Source organism: Bos taurus, chromosome 12, assembly GCF_002263795.3.
Source record: "Bos taurus isolate L1 Dominette 01449 registration number 42190680 breed Hereford chromosome 12, ARS-UCD2.0, whole genome shotgun sequence".
NCBI classification, from domain to species: Eukaryota; Metazoa; Chordata; class Mammalia; order Artiodactyla; family Bovidae; genus Bos; species Bos taurus.
Genome location: NC_037339.1, coordinates 83,579,498 through 83,602,580, shown reverse-complemented (window position 1 = coordinate 83,602,580; position 23,083 = coordinate 83,579,498). Strand labels below are relative to the sequence as shown.

The 23,083-nt window shown below is 41.4% G+C and overlaps 1 protein-coding gene across 5 annotated transcripts; it reads left to right on the top strand.

The window, feature by feature from the left end:
• The first annotated feature begins 38 nt into the window (after nucleotides 1-38).
• Nucleotides 39-7,838, top strand: LIG4 (DNA ligase 4). Of its 5 annotated transcripts, none has more exons than XM_024999998.2 (3): nucleotides 184-217; nucleotides 2,692-2,864; nucleotides 3,685-7,838. In XM_024999998.2, the coding sequence occupies exon 3, from the start codon at nucleotides 3,834-3,836 to the stop codon at nucleotides 6,366-6,368; it is 2,535 nt and encodes an 844-aa protein (XP_024855766.1). In that variant the 5' UTR covers nucleotides 184-217; nucleotides 2,692-2,864; nucleotides 3,685-3,833; the 3' UTR covers nucleotides 6,369-7,838. The 5 variants fall into 5 exon arrangements, with proteins under 5 accessions (XP_010809288.1, NP_001178055.1, XP_024855766.1 ...); XM_005213999.4 differs by having other exon boundaries at nucleotides 3,605-7,838; XM_010810986.4 differs by lacking the exons at nucleotides 184-217; nucleotides 2,692-2,864 and adding an exon at nucleotides 39-127 and having other exon boundaries at nucleotides 3,605-7,838.
• The last annotated feature ends 15,245 nt before the right edge of the window (nucleotides 7,839-23,083 follow it).

Genomic DNA, 23,083 nt, shown 5'->3' with positions numbered 1-23,083 from the left:
AGAGCCCTCCGGAAGGTTACTGCGCCTGCGCACATCGTCCCCCTGACATCACAGCCTCTGGACTCCGCAGGTGCAGACGGCGCATGCGCACAGCATCCCTATTCAGTCGGGACGGCCCCGTCCGCAGGTAAGCGACTGCGCCTGCGCAGGGAGCAGCTGCCGGAAGCGGCCGTCCGCGCTCCTGCTTCCGGTTTGGTGGCCGCACCTGTGATTTCAGGTCAGGTAGGGGGTTAGTGCGACGGCGGAGGCGGGGGAGGGACCTCGCATTCCGGGGAGGGCCCAGAGGTGAGGCGAAGGCTGGACAAGTGTTGCCGAGGAGGCGGGGGCCGTGTCTCGTCTTCTCAGTCCAGCAAACGCTGTGGTCTTAAGAGTTCAGGTTTCTTCTTGGTCCTTCGGTTCATCCGCCGGCGTCCCCAGCTGAGGGGGCGTCGATGCCCTGGCGACGCGCTGCGTTAGAAGCCGCGTCTCGGCTTCAAGGTGCTTGCCCAGGATCCCACCCTTGGGACGTGGGGCGAGGGAGTGTGGTGCCTTTGACTCTCTCAAGAACCGTGTTGGCTGCTTGAATTGCCAAGATTCTGGCGCCCACCCTGCCAACTGGGGATCCTCGGATGCAGTCGATGGTATTATGGGTCCTTCAGTGATTTTGCACGGGAGTCTGGCCTGAGGGAATGCTAGTTTCTCTTCTTACACTGGTTTTTTTCCCACGACTAATTTCTTTCTTCTGAGGTTCTTTCCACAATATCACAAAGTGCTGTGGAAAGTGTAATCCCTTTTGTCTTGTCGAGGGTTGTACAGTCACTTTCTCTGCAATGAAATAGCGTTGACTCCCTTATTCACGGAATAAAACCTCGGGAGTTCGTTTGGTTTTCACTTCAGGGCGACGATCTAGGCAGCAGTTGAATGGATGATGAGTCATTATTAATACTAATTCCTGTATTCATTCTCTTAAGAGCTTTGGTACTTTGTAATATTTATGTTTTCAGTGTGTGTGTGTGTTTTTTTTTTTTTTTTTTTTTGAACCAACAAGCATTATAGTACTGAAGTTGGTCAGGGGCTTATTAAATGTCATGTACTACGTTAAGCATCTTATGTAAATTGTCAGATGTCATCCTAATTTATATGTAGTTATCAACCTCACTTCACACTTAAGGAAACTTAGAGAAGTTAAATAGTAGAGAAATTAAACAGTGTGTCATATCACACAGCTAATAAGTGTTAGACTTCACACTTAACTCGGATTTATTGGACTTCTGAGCCCTAAGCACAAACTTGTTTGTTTTGCTTTTTCATAAATCAGAAACATCAGCTAAAATGCTCAGATTCCAAAAAATAAGAGTGTGTAAAAAAGCAGTGGAAATACTAATATTTGACTTCTTGTACAGTTTTCATAAGTAAAAATTTTCAAAGTGTATTCATTTTATACTAATCTTGGAATGTTTGTTATCTGTGTGACAGCCTTAGGATGCATGTGTAGCTCTATGTCATTATGTGGTTCTCACTGCTCCTATAATTTGAGTCCTTGCCTGGGACTTTCTCAGGGAAACTGAGTTCATAGTAGAATCTACAGATAGATCAGAAACTGTACACCAGACTTGAGCATTCAAAAAAGTGTTTCTCAACATACTTCATTTTATACATATTGTATATGAATTGTAAACAGGGCATTGTGTGTCATAATGTGCTGGGTTGAGGGAGAAGGTCTTGAGAGAAGAGACAGTAAATAGATCTAAACAGGTGGTGCAGTCAGTTGTGCAAATGAAACAGCAAGGGGAAGCCAGCTCCCATATTCAAAGATAAAACACTCAGCATTGTGGTCTTCTCCTGGCCTGTCTGACTGGGTAGAAGAAGTTGGGTTTCCTTTGCCAGGAATTTGAGAAGGGAGGCTGTTTTACCCTATAGGCCCCCAAATGAATGTTGTTCACCTTCCCCAAAGTGGTCATGACTGCTGAATGTTTTAAGCAAACACCCCACCACTTGTGTTTGTGTGGGTGTGTGATCAGCTCCTGGCTTTCCCTGGTGTGCTTTTCCAGGAACTCAGCTCCACGTTTCAGTAATTCATTCAACAAACCGATGAACTCCTATGTGCCAATTTATGTGGTACAAATTATACCGATTTCTAACTTCCAGAGACTGACAGTTTAGTAAATGTGGTATGGTGACTGACTCCTTGTGCCAACTGCTAGGTTACGTGGCCTTGTGCTGACATTGTGGTATTCCCTTTTGTTTCCTAGGGTGGGGAATCTCCTGGACTCTGTACCACAAGAGATCTCCCCACTCCTGGAAGCAGCTCTGGCTCCCTGCTCTCTGGGCTACTTGAGAACTACTTGAGGTGTCTGAAACTACAATATAAGGCATTCTTCAGATTCTTAGAGTACACATTTTACTTAAATCTTTTTTGGCAAAAGTTAGTATATTTTAGTGTTATACAGTTTAAACCATATTAAAATAGTTCTGTTATACATTTTAATAGAACATGCGTGAATATTTAAAGCTTCAAAGTAATTTTATTGTGGTAACCACTTTAACAAATAATCTAGACCCTAGTCCAGCAAGGTCCCCATTTTTCCCTCAGTGATTTTAGAAGATTCTTCAGTGGGGAGCTCTGTCTCATGGCATTTTACTTCTATTATATTTTTCTTAAAGCAATGAGCACTTTATAATCGTTCCCATAACATCCTCTTTTCGTTACAGAACGTGCACCTGAAGCAGAGCACACTGTATTCGCCCGTAGCACAGTGTCTAGCCCATATGTCATCAGCAGGTGGCTGGAGGATTACTGGCATGAGAATATGAGCCAAAAACCTGTGCTGATGAATTCACATTTGTGAAACTGTACGAACTGTGATGCTAGAGTTGAGAGATAGGTAAAGTGAGAATTTTATGGGGAGAGTATTTTGATTTGGGCTTTGGCTGCCAGTGTGACTTGTCAGAGCAGGGAAGAAGTGATAGTGAACAGTCATAGACTTTGTCAGGAAGGAGAGGGTGCTTATTTGGAGGGGAAGGGGTCTGGATTATCTATGCACAAGTTCAGTTCAGCCAAATTTCAATTCAGTGAACCAGTGATTTGGTAAAAACATGATTTTAAGAAGTTTTTTTCCTATATATAATGGATAAACAACAAGGTCCTCCTGTATAGCACAGGGAACTATATTCAATATCCTGTGATAAGCCATAATAAAAATAGGAAAAAATTACACGCACACACACATATATATGTATAATTGAATCACTTTGCACTACAGCAGAAATGTACACAGCATTATAAATCAACTATAATAAAAAAATAAGATAAAATGTGAAAAATTGTTTGTAAATAAAGAAAAAAAGTTTGTTTCTGATGCTGTGTAATGGTGGTCTGAAAGAAAAAGAAGAACAATACAAGAAAAGACCTCAGGAGCCCAGAAATGAACTGGGATTGAAGCAAAATAGTTGATTATCATTCAGTGTAGAGGTTGCAAAGAGACATCATTTATAGTATTATCTGTTTTCATGTAATGAATGTTACTGAACATTTATTATAAACCACACACTCTCTATAAGGTCTTTATATTAAATATTTAGTTGAATTTTATCTTTTAAAGTTACTCTCTCTTTGCTTTACCAGATAAACCAGAAGATTCACCATCGCTTCAATGGCTGCCTCACAAACCTCACAAACTGTTGCATCTCATGTTCCTTTTGCAGATTTATGTTCGACTTTAGAACGAATACAGAAAAGTAAAGGGCGTGCAGAAAAAATCAGACACTTCAAAGCATTTTTAGATTCTTGGAGAAAATTTCACAATGCCCTTCATAAGAACCAAAAAGATGTCACAGATTCTTTTTATCCAGCCATGAGACTTATTCTTCCTCAGCTGGAAAGAGAGAGAATGGCCTACGGAATCAAAGAAACTATGCTGGCTAAGCTTTATATTGAATTGCTTAACCTGCCTCGAGATGGAAAAGATGCCCTTAAACTTTTGAACTACAGAACACCGACCGGAACCCGTGGAGATGCTGGAGACTTTGCAATGATTGCGTACTTTGTACTGAAACCCAGGTGTCTACAGAAAGGAAGCCTAAGCATTCAGCAAGTAAATGACATTTTAGACTCCATTGCCAGCAATAATTCTGCCAAAAGGAAAGACCTAATGAAGAAGAGTGTTCTTCAGCTTATAACTCAGAGTTCAGCACTTGAACAAAAGTGGCTGATACGGATGATTGTTAAGGACCTAAAGCTTGGCTTTAGTCAGCAAACTATATTTTCTATTTTTCACAGTGATGCTGCCGAGTTGCATAATGTCACCACAGATCTGGAGAAGGTCTGTAGGCAACTACACGATCCTTCAGTGGGACTCAGTGACATTTCCATCACCTTATTCTCTGCCTTTAAACCCATGCTGGCCGCTATAGCAGATATCGAGCGAATTGAGAAGGACATGAAACACCAGAGTTTCTACATCGAAACCAAGCTGGATGGCGAGCGGATGCAGATGCACAAGGATGGGGATGTGTACCGGTACTTCTCTCGCAATGGGTATAACTATGTAGACCAGTTTGGTGCTTCCCCACAGGAAGGGTCCCTCACACCATTCATTCATAATGCATTCAAAACAGAAGTGCTGAACTGTATCCTCGATGGTGAGATGATGGCCTACAACCCTAACACACAAACTTTTATGCAAAAGGGGAATAAGTTTGACATTAAAAGAATGGTGGAAGATTCTGAGCTGCAGACTTGTTACTGTGTTTTTGATGTGTTGATGGTTAATGATAAAAAACTAGGACATGAGACCCTGAGAAAGAGGTATGAAATTCTTAATAGTGTTTTCACACCTGTACCAGGTAGAATAGAAATAGTGCAGAAAACACAAGCTCATACTAAGAAAGAAGTCATTGATGCTTTGAATGAAGCGATAGATAAAAGAGAAGAGGGGATCATGGTAAAACACCCGCTGTCCATTTACAAGCCGGATAAAAGAGGTGAAGGATGGTTAAAAATTAAACCAGAGTATGTCAATGGACTGATGGATGAGCTGGACATCTTAATCATCGGGGGCTACTGGGGGAAGGGTGCCCGGGGCGGGATGATGTCTCATTTTTTGTGCGCTGTGTCAGAGAAGCCCCCTTCTGGTGAAAAACCCTCAGTGTTTCATACTCTGTGTCGCGTGGGCTCGGGTTACACCATGAAAGAACTGTATGACCTGGGTTTGAAGTTGGCCAAACACTGGAAGCCTTTTCATAGGAAAGCCCCACCAAGCAACATTCTATGTGGAACAGAGAAGCCAGAGGTCTACATCGAGCCTTGCAATTCAGTCATTGTTCAGGTTAAGGCCACAGAGATCGTCCCCAGTGACATGTATAAAACCGGCTGCACGTTGCGTTTTCCACGGATTGAGAAGATAAGAGAAGACAAAGAATGGTACGAATGTACATCCCTGGAGGACTTAGAGCAACTTCGAGGGAAAGCCTGTGGAAAGCTCGCGTCCAGACACCTTTACTTGGGTGGTGATGATGAACCACAAGAGAAAAAGCGGAAAGCTGCCCCAAAGATGAAGAAAGTCATTGGAATTATTGAGCACCTAAAAGCTCCCAACCTTTCTAACGTAAACAGGGTTTCTACTGTGTTTGAAGACGTGGAGTTTTGTGTCATGAGTGGAACCAGCAGCCATCCCAAGCCTGACCTGGAGAACAGAATTGCCGAATTGGGTGGTTACATAGTACAGAACCCAGGCCCAGACACGTACTGTGTGATCGCAGGGTCTGAGAACATTCGAGTGAAGAATATCATCTCTTCAGATAAACATGATGTCGTCAAGCCAGAGTGGCTGCTAGAGTGTTTTAGGACCAGAAGCTGTGTGCCCTGGCAACCCCGCTTCATGATCCACATGTGCCCGTCGACAAAGCAGCACTTCGCCCAGGAATACGACCAATACGGGGATAGTTACTTTGTCGACACAGATTTGCACCAACTGAAGGAAGTGTTTTTGGGAATTAAAAACGCTGGTGAGCAGACTCCAGGGGAGATGAGTCCTGTGATTGCTGATTTGGAACACAGGTATTCCTGGGCCAGTGCACCTCTTAGCATGTTTAGACACCTCACTGTTTATTTGGACCTGTACGCTGTCATCAATGACTTAAGTACCAGAATCAAGGGAGCTAGGTTAGCCATCACAGCCTTGGAGCTTCGATTTCATGGAGCGCAAGTAGTTTCCTGTTTAGCTGAGGGAGTGTCTCACGTGATTGTTGGGGAGGATCAGAGTCGGGTTGCAGACTTGAAAGCTATTCGAAGGACTCTTAAGAGGAAATTTAAAATCTTACAAGAACGTTGGGTCACTGTTTCAATAGACAAGTGTGAATTACAGGAGGAAAATCGGTATTTGGTTTGAAGCTAGCTTTCTAGTGAGGCAAGCCTCAGATCTGACCGACTCATTGCAACAGATTATCATGATAAAATGTTAAACCATGTTTTATCTTCATCTTTTAAAAATCTGTGCTTAAAAAGTATTACTAGATACAGACGGTCATCATAACTTTATTTTTTTTCCTGTATCTTTATAGAGCTTTTAATATAAGAAAAAAGATACTCATGTATACAAGGAAAACACTTAAAAGAAAAAAGTGGATTGTTTATCAAGAAATACAAATGGTGAAAAGACACCCAGTGGCCCAATGTCAAGAAAGAAAAATTTTTAGCAGTATAGTAAGTATTTCATTATTTTTATGACCAAGATGAAATTAAAAGTTTACCATTACAATCTCCTTATACAAATATAAAATTTTAACTCATATTAATAAAATAGAAGCTTTTAGATTCATTAAAAGTAGTGACCTAAACAGGATTTTCTGAAGTCGAATAAAATTTTTAATAATGGCTTTTGTCTAATAAAAGCATTGCAAGAAAAATATTGTTGGCATATTTGGGTTTGTAAATGCGTCTTTTTGAGTTGAAGGCTAAAATTCCACTTTTAAGTGTGAAATGTGAACAAATTTATTTTTTAAGGTTAAGGTCAGGCTCATGAATAAAATGCCTTGTTAATGTGTGTGCTCAGTCATGTTCGAGTCTTAACAGCCCCATGGACTGTAGCCTGCCAGACTTCTCTGTCCATGGGATTTTCCAGGCAAGACTATTGGAGTGGGTTGCCATTTCCTCCAAGGAGTCTTCCCAACCAAGGGATTGAACCCATGTCTCCTGCATCCCCTGCATTGGCAGGCAGATTCTTTAGCATTGCACCACTTTAAAAGCACCTTGTTAATGATGTTATTAGCTAAATCAGGGGAGATTGAGTAATGGTCTAAAAACTTAGATCAGTTTGATTTTTTAAATCTCTTGCAATTTTAAATGTACTTGGCCTACACTTAATTTTTTTTCTAAAATAGAGCATATTTTAAAGAAAATATTTTTATATGAATTTGTACTTCAGTATAAATAGTATTCGGCAAAGAGTGGTTTTCCTACGTATGGCCCATTGAAAAGGTATCAGAATGGTGTGTGTGTTGTAACTTTCTCTACAGAGAAGTAAATTGCTTTGATTTTTTAAAAATGACTTATTTTTTCTTAGATTATTTAAAGTGTATAGTATGTGTAAATATAAATATATTACATCTGGATTTATATACCAAATATGTAAAACCAAAATATACCAGATTTTGGAATGCAGCCTGTACATTTTGAAAAATATGTTTCATGACATCAGTTAAATACTTGGAATTTGGTACTTGAGAAACTGTGTGTAGATTGTTTGTAAATAGTTATTTTATTCAAACAGAGGAACAAATGTATGTTATTTTGTTGTATTTCTTAACTTAAATAAAATATTTAATATGCTATTAAAATAATTTATATTTATTTTAAAAAATTCATAATTGTTATTTCAGTCAAGTAGACATTAAGGCATCAATGTCATTTTGATTTAAGTCAGTTCCTGTTGAAGAGCCTTTGTGTTTCATATTACTAAATGAGCTTTATTAAAAATTTTAAATTTGTATAGTTTTACCCAATGTCTATTGAGAAAAATTGCAAAATATGTGTAGTGAAGAGAAAAGGACACAATTTTACCACCAAAGATGATAATATCTACTATTTTACACTATTGATGATAAGGAAAGTACAAAATACATATTTTCAGTGTCAACAAGTGTAAAATAAGCTATCATGCTTTATATGATTAGCTTTTCTCAGTAAATGATGAGCACATTTCCGGTCACTAAGCTGTACCGGTTGCTGCACCTTGTCCCACTGACTGGTCTGTGACGTGCTGGACCTGGGCCTCACTGGTCTCCAGGTTACTTCACCGTGTCACCTGTACTTCTTTCTTGTACGTTGCAGTTAATTGTTTACATTATTAGGAATGGAATTGCTGATTCCAAGTTATGTATTTTTCAGTGATTTGAGACACACTGTGAAACTCTGGCAAGAATGCCTTTCTAGAGTCTCCTCATCTTTAAATGCTGGAGAGTTCAGTTTCTAGACCTGTTCTCCCTCTTTTCAGTCCACAAGTGTTTGAATCCTGCCCAGTGGCTTTAAATGCACTAACGACTCCCACATTTCTTTAGTCCCAGTTTCTTTGCTTGAGTTCACATATCTGACCATTTACATAGCATCACATGAAGTCATTTGGCCCTCTCAACCTGTCCAACCATAACTATTCTTTTTTTTACTCATAGAAGAAAATGGTAAATGCAACAAGGAGGCTGACGTAATGAACCTGTATGTGCATAGGACCCATTCTCAACAATTAGCAATTATCAATCTTTTTCATATTTACAGACCTCTGAATTATTTTGAAGCAACCTTAGATCACATAATTTCATCTAATGTTATTTCATAGTAGACTTCTTGATTTCTCAAACATCTTTTTAAAAAAATTTTGTATTGAAGCATAGCTGATTAACAATGTTGTGTCAGTTTTGGGTGTACAGCAAAGTGACTCAGTTGCATATATATATTTGTCCATTCTTTTTCAGATTCTTTTCCCATTTAGGTTATTATAAAGTGTTGGGCAGAATTTCCTGTGCTATACAGCGGATCTTTGTTGGTTATCTGTTTTAAGTAAAGCAGTGTGTACATGTCCAAGTGTGTACATCCCAAACTCCCAGTCTGCCCCTTACCCTAAGTCTTCCCTGTGGCAATCTTAAAACCATTCTCCAAGTCTGTGGGTCTGATTCTGCTTTGTAAAATAAGCAAGCTAGACCTCATCCACACAGTTCCCCACGTCTACTCACCAGGCTGCTCAAGTAGCTTCATCCCTGACTCCCCGTCTGCTCTCATAGCTTCAGTGCATAGCATATCTTGTTGGATCCAGCCTCCAAACAGATTCACCACTTAGGGTAACCATAGTCTACACCTCACCCCTTAACTACTTACAGTAACTAGTCTACATCTCTTCACTGCATAGTGATTACTATAGTCTACCCTGTTTGACCTACTGGACTTAAGAATGACCTCTTAATTGGCCTTTTTCCTTGTACACTTCACTACAATCTCTTCTCCCAAACAGAATTTTTACTTTTAAACATGCAAGTCATTTCATATTACTTCCCTGGTCAAAAGTGCTGAGTCACCATCACTAATAATGTCCAGTGACTTGAGATGGCCTGTTGGTTCTGCATTCCCTGACTTTGTAAAGACAGAATCCTCCCAAGTAGGTAGATTGACTGGAGGTGAGCAAAGGGAGCTTTCTAGAGTGATGGAAAGATGATATGTCATTGTGCTGCAGTTACATGGATGTGCACATCCTCCAAAGCTTCTGAACTTGAGATTTATACATTCTACTCTGTAAATCGTAGTTAGATAGTTACTAAATACTAAAAACGTAGTTGACTGTATAGTTACATACAGACAAAATGGTTCAACAACACTTCTTTCAGAAAGTAAATATTGCAAAAAGAAGAGCAGTAAAATATTTCCAAGTAGTAGGTGGTTCCCATGAATATGTGCTGAGTTGCTCTGAGTGTCTCAGTCCTGTCCGACTCTGCGGCCCCGTGGTGGACTGTAGCCTGCCAGGCTTCTCTGGAGGCTCCCTCCTCCATGGGGGAATTCTCCAGGAAAGAACACTGGAGTGGGTTGCCACGTCCTCCTCCAGGGGATCTTCCCAGCCCAGGGATCAAACCCAGGTCTCCTGCATTGAGGTGGATTCTTTTCTAACAGCCACCAGGGAAGCCCATGAATATGAGGATGAGCCAATATTAATATGTTAGGTCGTGTAACTCTGTTAATTGATTAAAGAGCAATACAAAATTGGTATAGAAATTCTACTGCATTCTTCGTCAAGGAAGTAAAAATAAGTAAAAACAGACTTCTTAAACATGAATGCTTTAAAAAACCAGTAGCTTTGGAAATTTGGGGATGATGATGGCACTAACAATGGTTTTTGCATCTCTTACAAATTAGCACATAAAAACCAGATGGGACAGCTAGATAATAACAAAACACCCAAGGACAACATTTAAGACAGGACCAGGTAATGAGGTGTCCCCAAAAATCTAAATGTGCAAGAGGTAAGGGTAAACAGGTAAACTACAAGTCTCAGTGGGATTAATATTTGAATGAAAAAGAAGGATCATATGGGCCTCTCAAGGCCCTGAGAAACCCAGAAACTACACAGATAATCAGCAGATGTTTATTGAAAAGCACAGAGGACCAGACGGAACACCCTGAAACTGGGAGGGGTTTTGTCCAAGACAGCAGCAGGAGAGGAAAAGGAGCCCCACCCAGACCCAAAGGCACCGTCTAGACCAGTGCTCAAGGCTGAGCCACCGTCAGTCCTTCCAGGACTGGAAATAAACTACTGGGGTTGGGTTAAAAAAAAAAAAAAGGCAAGCTAGGGATAATAGAGACAAGAAATCCAAGGTCTAAATGAAAGTGGGGAATGAAATAGCCAACATTTTCAGGAAGCAAGTCACCGTGTTTTGGAAAAGGGCAGTGAGAGTTCTGTGAAATGAGAAGTTACTCTTGACTACAGGTTCTTCCAAACATTCAGGGGAATTAATCTCATCCAAAAATGGACAACTAAGAAGTATGGAGACTGAAGACACAAAGCATTAACATTACTCTCAAAGTGAAAGTGAAAGTTACTTGGTCGTGTCCCACTCTGCGACCCCATGGACTATAGACAGTCCATGGAGTTCTCCAGGCCAGAATACTGGAGTGGGTAGCCTTTCCCTTCTCCAGGGGATCTTCCCAACCCAGGGATCGAACCCAGGTCTCCCACATTGCAGGTGGGTTCTTCACCAGCTGAGCCACAAGGGAAGACCAACATTAGTTTGGCACAGGCTTATTGCTCAAATAATAGCAGGTGTTGTTTTGTAGAGTTAGTGTACTTCCTGTTATGGGATAAAACAGATGAACTGACGCTCATGAGATCTCGAGAATATCAGTACCTAAAATTTTGGTAATCAGTTTTTTTGTTTGTTCTTTTGCCTTTTTTTTTTTTTTTGGTTGTGCCATGCAGCTTGTGGGATCTTGGTTCCCCAAATCCCCCAACAAGGGATCGAACTCATGCCCCCTGCTGCAGAAGTGCAGAGTCCTAACCACTGGACCACCAGGGAAGTCCCTGTTAATCAGTTTCGACTGATGACTGTAAAATTGTCAAAGCTCCTGCTAGTCTTACTAAATGGCACATGTTCCTTAGATGCTTCTACTTGTTCATTAAGGAATCGGGCAGCTACTGCCAACTTGAAGGCGTGCCCTTTCAAGAAATCAAAGTAAATTGAATTCTGAGGATAATCCAGGCCTTCAAGTTCTTGCAGAATGTATCATAATACTTAAGAGCAAAAAACCACTCAACACTCTGCATTCCCTAATTTTTATGTAATCTAAATAGCTGTGAAAAGAAGAGAAGTGAAAAGCAAAGGAGAAAAGGAAAGATAGAAGCATCTGAATGTAGAGTTCTGAAGAATAGCAAGGAGAGATAAGAAAGCCTTCTTTGCTGATCAATGCAAAGAAACAGAGGAAAACAATAAAATGGGAAAGACTAGAGATCTCTTCAGGAAAATTAGAGATACCAAGGGAACATTTCAGGCAAAGATGGGCTCAGTAAAGGACAGAAACAGTATAGACCTAACAGAAGCAGAAGATATTAAGAAGAGGTGGCAAGAATACACAGAAGAACTGTACAAAAAAATTTCATAACCCAGATAATCACGATGGTATGATCACCCACCTAGAGCCAGACATTCTAGAATGTGAAGTCCAGTAGGTCTTAGGAAGCATCACTACGAACAAAGCTAGTGGAGGTGATGGAATTCCAGTTGAGCTATTTCAAATCCTGAAAGATGATGCTGTGAAAGTGCTGCACTTAATATGCCAGCAAATCTGGAAAATTCAGCAGTGGGCAGAGGACTGGAAAAGGTCAGTTTTCATTCCAATCCCAAAGAAAGGCAATGCCAAAGAACATTCAAACTACCACACAATTGCACTCATCTCACACGCTAGCAAAGTAATGCTCAAAATTCTCCAAGCCAAGCTTCAGCAATACATGAACCGTGAACTTCCAGATGTTCAAGCTGGATTCAGAAAAGGCAGAGGAACCATAGATCAAATTGCCAACATCTGCTGGGTCATTGAAAAAGCAAGAGAGATTCAGAAAAACATCTACTTCTGCTTTATTGACTATGCCAAAACCTTTGACTGTGTGGATCACAACTAACTGTGGAAAATTCTGAAAGAGATGGGAATACCAGACCACCTGACCTGCCACTTGAGAAATCTGTATGCAGGTCAAGAAGCGACAGTTAGAACTGGACATGGAACAACAGACTGGTTCCAAATAGGGAATGGAGTACGTCAAGGCTGTATATTGTCACCCTGCTTATTTAACTTACATGCAGAGTACATCATGAGAAATGCTGGACTGGATGAAGCACAAGCTGGAACCAAGATTGCCAGGAGAAATATCAATAACCTCAGATATGCAGATGATATCTGCCACTCTTATGGCAGAAAGCAAAGAAGAACTAAAGAGCCTCTTGATGTAAGTGAAAGAGGAGAGTGAAAAAGCTGGCTTAAAACTCAACATTCAGAAAACTGAGATCATGATATCCGTTCCCATCACTGCATGGCGAATAGATGGGGAAACAGTGGAAATAGTAAGTTACTTTATTTTTCAGGGCTCCAAAATCACTGCAGATGCTGACTGAAGCCATGAAATTAAAAGACACTTGCTCCTTGGAAGAAAAGCTATGCCCAACCTAGATAGCATATTAAAAAGCAGAGACATTACTTTGCCAACAAAGGTCCATCAGTCAAGGCTATGGTTTTTCCAGTAGTCATGTATGGATATGAGAGTTGGACTATAAAGAAAGCTGAGCGCCAAAGAATTGATGCTTTTGAACTGTGGTGTTGGAGAAGACTCTTGAGAGTCCCTTGGACTGCAAGGAGATCCAACCAGTCCATCCTAAAGGAAATTAGTCCTGAATATTCATTGGAAGGACTGATCCTGAAGGTGAAATTCCAATACTTTGGCCACCTGATGCAAAGAACTAACTCATTGGAAAAGACCCTGATGCTGGGAAAGATTGAAGGCCGGAGGAGAAGGGGACGACAGAGGATGAGATGATTGGATGGCATCACCAACTCAATGGACGTGAGTTTGGGTAAACTCCAGGAGTTGGTGAACAGGGAGGCCTGGTGTGCAGCGGTTCATGGGGTCACAAAGAGTCAGACACAAGTGACTGACTGAACTGAGTGACTAACACTTTCCCTTTCACTCCTGACATTATGTGAAAAGTGTGTAGGTGACAACCTTGGTTACATAGTAAAGGCGATTCACAAGCAAAGTGCCCGAGGTGCCCCCTGGTTTATTGCTGCTTATAGGAAAATGCGGAGAAGGCGATGGCACCCCACTCCAGTACTCTTGCCTGGAAAATCCCATGGATGGAGGAGCCTGGTAGGCTATAGTCCATGGGGTCGCTAGGAGTCGGACATGACTGAGCAACTTCACTTTCACTTTTCACTTTCATGCATTGGAGAAGGAAATGGCAACCCACTTCAGTGTTCTTGCCTGGAGAATCCCAGGGATGGGGGAGCCTGATGGGCTGCCGTCTATGGGGTCACACAGAGTCGGACATGACTGAAGCAACTTAGCAGCAGTAGCAGCAGCATAGGAAAATGCAAAAGGATTCAAACAAAAACATTTTTCTGCCTGTGAAAGAAAGCGTAGTTTGATGATTTTGAAAATTCTCAGCCTCTAGATAGCAAAGCTATTGAAATGAAGACATTGCTTCAAAAGTATCACACACAGTAAAAACTGAAGGTCTGACTGCGGAAACTTTGCTGAGACCTCAGAAATATGTAAAGATCAGATGTGCACCAGGTGGTTCTTTGAAGACCTTCTCTCAGGTCCTCTCCATCATCCTGTTAGTATACCCACGACCCAGAGTAAGTTTGATGTCGTGTTTGTCTCTGAGCCATCTCAGAAGGAGGCCAAAGGACAGAAGGTCTCATCTTGCCCTGTTGTGTGACTTTTGTCCAGAGGAGTGAACCCCACTGTGAACCCCCCTCGGGAGATCCACAGGGTTCCTGAAAAAATTATCTCAGCAAACACACTGCCAGCTTAGCCTGGAAGGGACCGAGAGAGTATAAAATGAAAAGAGACCGAGGGAAAACACCCAAGTTCTGCTGGCAGGACACAGTCTCAGAAGACTACTCAACAGCAAACATATGCTTTCTTTCATGAAAAAAGGATGAGTCAGAGGGCAGAACTACGAGCCCAGAGAGTGGAGCCAAGAGCCACAGAGAATCATTCCCAAGCTTTGGAAACAAATCCAGAAACTCCAAGCCTGGCTGCAGTTCACAACTGCTGTGGACAGAGGCTCCTCTCCGTCTTGCATTTCTCCTCCCTGCTGAAGGGCAATGTGTCCAGCTCTCGTTCCTGGTCACTCCGACCACGGTGTGCTGGGTGTATGGGGGCAGATCATTTGTGTCTTCTGTTTTGCCCATCCATAGATGGAGAGCTTTATACCAGAGACCTCATTCGCACCTGATCCTGATGTAGACAAAGAGTTTTGTACTTTGCTGATATTATAATGGGATGAGACTCTTGCACAGCTTGGCAGGGTGCAAATTACTTTGCATATGGGAGGGAAGTAAATCTTTGAGGGTCAGAGGATGGACTATGGTGGACAGACTTTAAGGTGGTCCCCATGGTCTCTGCCTCTTTGTGTTTCCATCCTCGAAATACCATAGACAGAGAAGCCTCACGGGCTACAGTCCATGGGGTCACAAAGGAGTCGCATAGGATTTAGAAACTCAGTAACAACAGCAACGGAATCCCTTCCACTTGATGGAAGGCAGGACCGTGATTTGCTGCTTCGTCAGTAGAATAGTACGAGGTGATGGGTGGTATTCCATAACTACCCCGCACTGTAGAAGTCTCCATCTTAGTAGCAGGCTCACCCCAGCCTCTTTGTCTCTCTTCTCTCTCTTCTTTCTGCCTTTCATAGACAAAAGCTGTGATGGATCCTATAGCTGTAAAAACTGAACCATGAGCACAGGGAAGCAGATGCTTTCCCAGTTGAGTCTCCAGTTGAAAACTCAGCAGTTGAAACCAATAGCTCTTCTCATCCTGTTCTCTCTGAGACCCTTGAGTATTTAAAGACGGTAATGTATGTCAAAGTGCTCACTAGTGCTTAGTTCACATGAAGCGCTGAAGAGATTCTTCCTCGTTTGGGTTCCTTTGCTTGGTAGTAGGAAAAGTTCAGACAGACTGTGGTACACTCATTGTGTGTACTTAGTCATGCAGGCATGTCTGACTCTTGTGACCCCATGGATGGTAGCCCGCCAGCTCCTCTGTCCATGGGATTTCCCAAGCAAGAATACTGGAGTGGATAGCCATTCCCTTCTCTAGGGAATCTTCCCAGACCAGGGGTTGAACCTGCATCTCCTGTATTGGTGGGTGGATTCTTTACCACTGAACCACCTGGGAAGCCCATTTATTACCTGCCTAATTATCTATTACCAAATTATCCAATAGTGATTACCTATTACCAAACTGATAATTTTTCAATCTTATCTCTCTCTGCTTAGCCAGTTCCAACCAAACTGACTTATTACACTTCATCCTTTCAACTTTATGACTATCTCATCTTTTCCATCTGAAATGTCCTCTGAGGGCCTCATTCCTCAAATTTCAAATCCTCAGTTCAGTTCATTCAGTTGTGTCCGACTCTGCGACCCCATGAATTGCAGCACGCCAGGCCTCCCTGTCCATCACTAACTCCCGGAGTTCACCCAAACTCGTGTCCATCGAGTCAGTGATGCCATCCAGCCATCTCATCCTCTGTTGTCCTCTTCTCCTCTTGCCCCCAATCCCTCCCAGCATCAGAGTCTTTTCCAATGAGTCAACTCTTCACATGAGGTGGCCAAAGTACTGGAGATTCAGCTTTAGCATCAGTCCTTCCAAAGAACACCCAGGACTGATCTCCTTCAGAATGGACTGGTTGGATCTCCTTGCAGTCCAAGGGACTCTCAAGAGTCTTCTCCAACATCACAGCTCAAAAACATCAATTCTTCGGCACTTAGCTTTCTTCACAGTCCAACTCTCGAATCCATACATGACCACTGGAAAAACCATAGCCTTGACTAGACGGACCTTTGTTGGCAAAGTATGAGTCACAGCTCACATGACGTTTTTGCCAGACGATCTACCCTAGTGCCTTCAGCATAATAAATCTCCCTACCACCCAGGAATTTAGAATTTGAGGTATTCCTTATAATCTTCTGCCTTGTAATCCTTTTATCTGATATCATATTCTGGATTGGCTCCTTGAGGATATGAATCATGCTTTGTGAGTCTTTTATGCTTCAGTGTGTCTTGTGTTTATCAAGTGATTCACCATATACTTATTTACAAATATACATCGGCCCAGCTGCCCCAGTGCTTTTCTTGAGACTTTGTTTTCCTTATTCATATCACCACTGTTGTGTTTTAGAGACTTTATGCTGACACTTACTGAACAGTTTCCACTTCTGCAAAACTCATTGCTGGGGGAAAAAAAAAAAAAAAAGCACATACAACATATATCCAGGTATAGCTCAGTCATCGACAGCGCAGACCCTGGAAGAAAAGTGCCTGAGTTGAACCTAGGCTTACCTGCCTAGGGGCTTCCCTGGTAGCTCAGATGGTGAAGAATCCATCTGCAATGCAGGAGGCCACCCTAGTTTGATCCCTGGGTCAGGAAGATCCCCTGGAGAAGGGAATCTTGCCTGGACAACTCCATGGACGGAGGAACCTGGTGGGCTACAGTCCATGGGGCCACAAAGAGTCAGACGTGACTGAGCGACTAACACTCTTTTCACCGACTTAGACAAGTTCGGCAACCTTTCTGTGTCCACGATTCCTCTTGTGTAAAGTAGGGCAGTGGTGGTACCTGGTTTATGCAGTTGTTATGAGGACTGTGTGTGTGTGTGTGCCCACACACATGTGAGTTCGTATTAGAACTATATTTAGAAGGCTCTATCTCATCAGTTATTATTTTTGTATATAAATGAGGAGGAAAAGCAATAGGTGCAGAGGTACTGTGATTCACGTAACAACAGAATGTGAATTGGAGAAAAAACTCGTTTGTACCAGGAACCCTGTAACGGCATTACCAGTCTTTTTTTGGCCCTTTCTCCTACAAAGCGGCAGTTGCAAGTCATAGAAGCTGGGAGTGACTTGTGCCCACCAGGCGTTTGTCAACACTTGTAGACCTTTTGATTTGTCAGGACTTGGGTGGTATGACTGGCCTCAAGGGGTCAGAGGTCAAGGCTGCTGTTAAATATCCTACAAGAAGCAGAAAAGCTCCCCTCCTGAGGTAATGATCCAGACCAAAATGTCGGTAACGGTGAGGCTGAGAACGATTCGCCTGAAATGGAAGGAAAGAAGCCCTGATATTCCTTGTAACTCCAAAAGACCGTGCGTAACCACAGCTTCATGGGAAGCTGGTTTCTCATTCATAAACCGAAAGCGAATTCCTGGTTCTTCCTTTAAAAGTGTTAGAATGTGGGTTAATTACTGTTTGCGAAGTCCTTTGAAGATGTGAAGTACTCTGCAAATGCTATTTATTATTAATTGCCAGTCTGGAAGACCGTCCCATGACCCTCTGTGTTCAGGACCCCAGCCAAGCCTCAGAGGCCCGAGAGACACTGCCTGCTTTTTGATAAGTTGGAGTGTTTATAATGAAAAAGATAGGAATCAGGACCTGAGCCAATTTTCAATGGCTGGGATATAAGTGTATATAAATTGGCTCATTAAGATCAAGAAAACTATAGGTTTTTCTCTGGGGTATGTTTGCTAAATCAGAGTACATTTCTCCCAGTTTTACAACACTGTATGTGTGGGGGCAGGGAATTAGCAAGAGTCCACAGTACAACTTTAATAATTATAAAGAACAAAACGGATTTATAGAAAAATTCTACTGTCTGTATTTATAAACTGATTTTCTCTGGCCCACGAGTCACTGTGTAATTTGGATTGGGTCTGATAAAATGAACACAATAAAATGATTTGCAAAAACCTAAAAGAAATAAAGAGTATAATACAATTGTGTTTTTTCTCTAGGTATGAAGTGGAAATCATGTCCCATAAATATAATTTTACCCTTTGATGGGATGAATGCCTTTAAATTTCAGTATAGCTCTCAATTTTACCTAATGTGACCATTTTATTGTTAGGAGATAGAATCTAACCTCTAGATTTAAATAACAGTGCTCTCTTTAACTCAGCCTCAGCCTGGATAAAGTCTTTGTTGGCTACCTACTGGGGTAAAGAATTCTGAGCTGTTTGGTTTTGCTGAATTCCGATGGATGCATATGAGAACTTGAGTGTCTTATAAAGGTGATGCTTTATGTCAAGGAGGGAAACCATGAATGATTTAATAAGTAGCTTGGAGACAACTGTTAATCATCTAGGAAACAAAGCCTCTCTCATTGTTTAAATACATCTCAAATAAACAGATAGATGAAAGTAAAAGGAAGCCATGCAAATAATACAAATTTAGGAGAAGGGTGTTTTAAGTACTGAAAACAAAAACAAAAATAGAAGCCAGAGAAGAAGATTGCTAAATTTAATGAATATAATTTGTAAAAACACTCTGTGGTAAATGCCATAAGTCAAAGGAGGTGACACAAGTATTTGTAACAAAAGTATTTGTAACAAAATAGCAGAAACATGACTTTCCTTTATTACATAAAGAGCTCTGATAAGAAAGGCTATCAACTAGATAAAAAAAATAACAAATAGAAGTATGTGAAAAACTGTTCAAAAACATAAAAATATACTTATAACAAAACACAGTGTTTTTAAATTTATAAAAATATATCCTCCTCATCCATAACAATGACAAACTAAAGTATTTTTCTTCTTGCCATCTGATTTGCAAACCAAAACTTTGAAAGTATTTTGTTGTTAAAAATGTGAGGAAAATAGATATTCTTCATGCTTTTTTTGATGCAAATATTTCTATCATGTATATATTGGTACTCTGAATGAAAATAGCTAACAAAATTTTAAATGTATTTATAGTCTGGCCAAGTGAGTGAATTTTCAGAGATTTATCTTTCAGAAGTTGTTACACATATACAAAAACATATATTTATCAGCATAGCATAGTTACTGTAAAATTATACTATGATGAAGAAGAGAGAATAATATGACAGAAGTTTGATTAAATAAATGATGGTACCTCAGCCCATGGTAACATAAAACCAGAGCTTCCTGGTTTCCATCAGTGTAAGCTGATTATTTGAAGGAGCTTCCTCTTTTGTATAGGAAATCCTCATGTAAAATTAGCTTCAATTTTTTTCAGTAGAGAAATCTCTTGATGTATTTCTCATACTATTGTCTCCTAAGAATAAATTCATTAGAAGATAATCAGCAAAATACTTTTTCAGACAATCTGTTACAACCAGGCTCCAATGCCAGCCTTGGTAGGAGCAGCTGCCAGACTCATGATTCACTGAGCAGGACAATAAATTTCAACCTTATTTGATTTTGTTAATTAGTGTAAATGAGATCACTGTAGGAGCAGTTGCTAATCATCAGTTGCCATCAAATACCTGATGGGAAAGGTGGAGATGATATGCATAATTTTAATCATATTCATTTATTTTAACATAGTAAGAATGTGGGGGTTACATTTTTCATGAATTCTCCCAGCAAGAATGCTAGAGTAGGTAGCCATTCCCTTCTCCAGGGGATCCTCCTGACCCAGGGATCAAACCCAAGTATCCTGCATTACAGGCAGATTCTTTGCTGCTTGAGCCATCAGTGAAGCCCTCATGGTTAGCATCACTCTTTACAATGAAATTCTGTGTATGGAGAGACATGTATGCAAGGGTACTCACCACAATACTGTTTGCAATAGAAAACATTGGGGAAGAATCTAAATGGTTAAGTCAAATAAAGAGCTTCATATAATGACATAATACAGCTCTTAAATTTTTGAGTAAGAAGATTTCAGAGCATGCAATGTGTGCAAAATGGTATAGTGAAGTGAAAGTCGCTCATTCGTATCCGACTCTTTGTGACCCCATGGAGTATACAGTGCATGGAATTCTCCAGACCAGAATACTGGAGTGGGGTAGCCTTTCCCTTCTCCAGGGGATCTTCCTAACCCAGGGATCGAACCCAGGTATCCCACATGGCAGGTGGATTCTTTACCAGCTGAGCCACAAGGGAAGCCTGCAAAAGGATATAAACAGTATGCAAATAAAAAAAAAACTTGCATGGAAAAAATATAACCTGTGATCATATAACAAAATTTGAATATGAATTCAATGTAAATGAGAGAATTATGAGTGCTTTCTTGTCTTTGTGTTTTTCTGGATTTTTAGTACTTTTGTACCAAGGGGAAGGTTCCAGGAAAATTAAATTCATATGAATTTGAGAAAAAAAAAAGTGAGACAGTGAAAAATGAAACTGAACACTGAAATCTGAAGTCTTATTTTTCTCTCCTGGCAAAATTCATAAGATACGCCCATTTTTTTCTTTTGGCTGATGTAATTTTTAAGATTCCATTTTAATGATTCCTTCCTTATTTCACAAGTTTTTACTAATGGAAAAAAGGAGATATGTTTCATTCTAGTTGTAAATTGTTGGGTACAATCTGATTCTAATTCATTGGTGATCTTGCTGATAGCAAATAGGGCCTGTAGACCTGCCCTCCAGCCCTTCTGCTGATGGGAGAGGGTGACTGACTATGAAATAGAGTAGAAAGTGTAGAATATTATGAGAATGAGCCCTGCATACACATTTTTAAAGTTCTTTAAACAAAGACCTGATTTTGTAGTACAGCGAATCAGAATAAGAATTTCTCTGGTGGCTCAGTGGTAAAAAACCAGCCTGCCAATACAGGCGAAGAGGGTTCAATCCCTGGATCAGGAAAGTCCCCTGGAGGAGGGCGTGGCAGCCCACTCCAGCATTCTTGCCTGGGAAATCCCATGGATGGAGGAGCCTGGCGGGCTGCACTCCATGGGGTGGCAAAGGGTAGGACACAACTGAGCGACTGGCCAGCAGTACACCAAATGGAAGGCAACATTTTCACTCACAGCGGCCTTCTCTAACTTCTCTTTTCTCTGAACTCCTACTGTGTTTCTAGCCTCAATAAAAAAAGAAAAAAAAGGATTGTTACTTAGGCACTCTATGTGATCTAGAGTCATAGTAATCTTAATGGGTCTTTGGGGGAAATGTAATCCTTTACCTCTATTTTGAGGGGATTTTTCCCACTCCACTTGTACTTTATATAGTGAACTCCTATCATTAATTGATTAAATATTATGTACTACAGCACTCTTCTGGAGAAAGTAATGGCACCCCACTCCAGTACTCTTGCCTGGAAAATCCCATGGATGGAGGAGTCTGGTAGGCTGCAGTTCACGGGGTTGCAAAGAGTCGGACACGACTGAGCGACTTCACTTTCACTTTTCACTTTCATGCATTGGAGAAGGAAATGGCAACCCACTCCAGTGTTCTTGCCTAGAGAATCCCAGGGACAGGGGAGCCTGGTGGGCTGCTGTCTATGGGGTCACACAGAGTCTGACACGACTGAAGTGACTTAGCAGTAGCAGCATTGCACTCTTCAAATTTGTATTTTTATCTTAGTAGTGTTAGACTGGAAAACTGGGAGAGTGTCCAAAAGGGGCTAATTAAATATTATTCCATAAGGTTGCTCATGAGCAACTGATGGAACAGATAGCCGCGTAAGAGGAAAACAAGGGATGATAAAAAAAAATTCCTTGCTGCTTATTATTTTTCAGACCTTTGAATGGAAGTGGCCACAGGACTTGCTGGGGGAGTGTGTGGTAGACTTTTGTACCCTTGAAGATGGTATTAGGTGCTGGGCATTGTCAATGACAAATTGGCACTTGCCTATGGGTGTGCGCCATCTACCTCTAGAAGGATGAAATCCGTGCTACTGCAGCTGCTGACCTTCAACCGCCCCCGAAAGGCGTTCAGGGTGGAGGGCAGAAATGAGGCACTCTGTGCTCCCGAAAAACTGGTGGAACAGGTCTTCAGCGAGTTAAATATTCTCAGGGGCTGATTTTATGAGTGCAGTTCTTGCATTTCTTCATGTCTAGAAAAGCAGTAAATTCCTTCCTGGTGACGTCTTCTCCTGGTGACTGGCAGCAACATTCTGCAGAAAATATGCGCTTTATTGCGTGCATTTCCCAGTCACCAAAACCACATATATACTGACCTTCCCCCTACCGCTTCAGAGCAGTCTCTCGGAGCTATCTGGGGTGCCATCTCCCAGGCTATAGTACTCATTTTGCCCCAAATAAAACTTGACTCACAACCCTCACCGTGTGCAATTTTAAATGTCAGCAGTGTTCTCTGGCTGAGAAAACGGGGAGAGATATCGAACTTCCCAGGTGGCTTAGACGGTAAAGCTTCTGCCTACAATGCGGGAGACCCGGGTTCAATCCCTGGGTCGGGAAGATCTCCTGGAGAAGCAAATGACAACCTACTCCAGTATTCTTGTCTGGAAAATCCCATGGACGGAGGAGCCCGGTAGGCTACAGTCCATGGGGTTGCAAAGAGTCGGACACGACTGAGCACCTTCACTTTCACTGAAAGGACGGACTGTGACACTGGGGGCTCCAGGCTCATGGAGAATGGGTCGG

Excerpts from the sequence above, each read along its gene's own strand:
- LIG4 (XM_010810986.4), top strand. The coding sequence starts at position 3,633 with ATGGCTGCCTCACAAACCTCACAAACTGTTGCATCTCATGTTCCTTTT.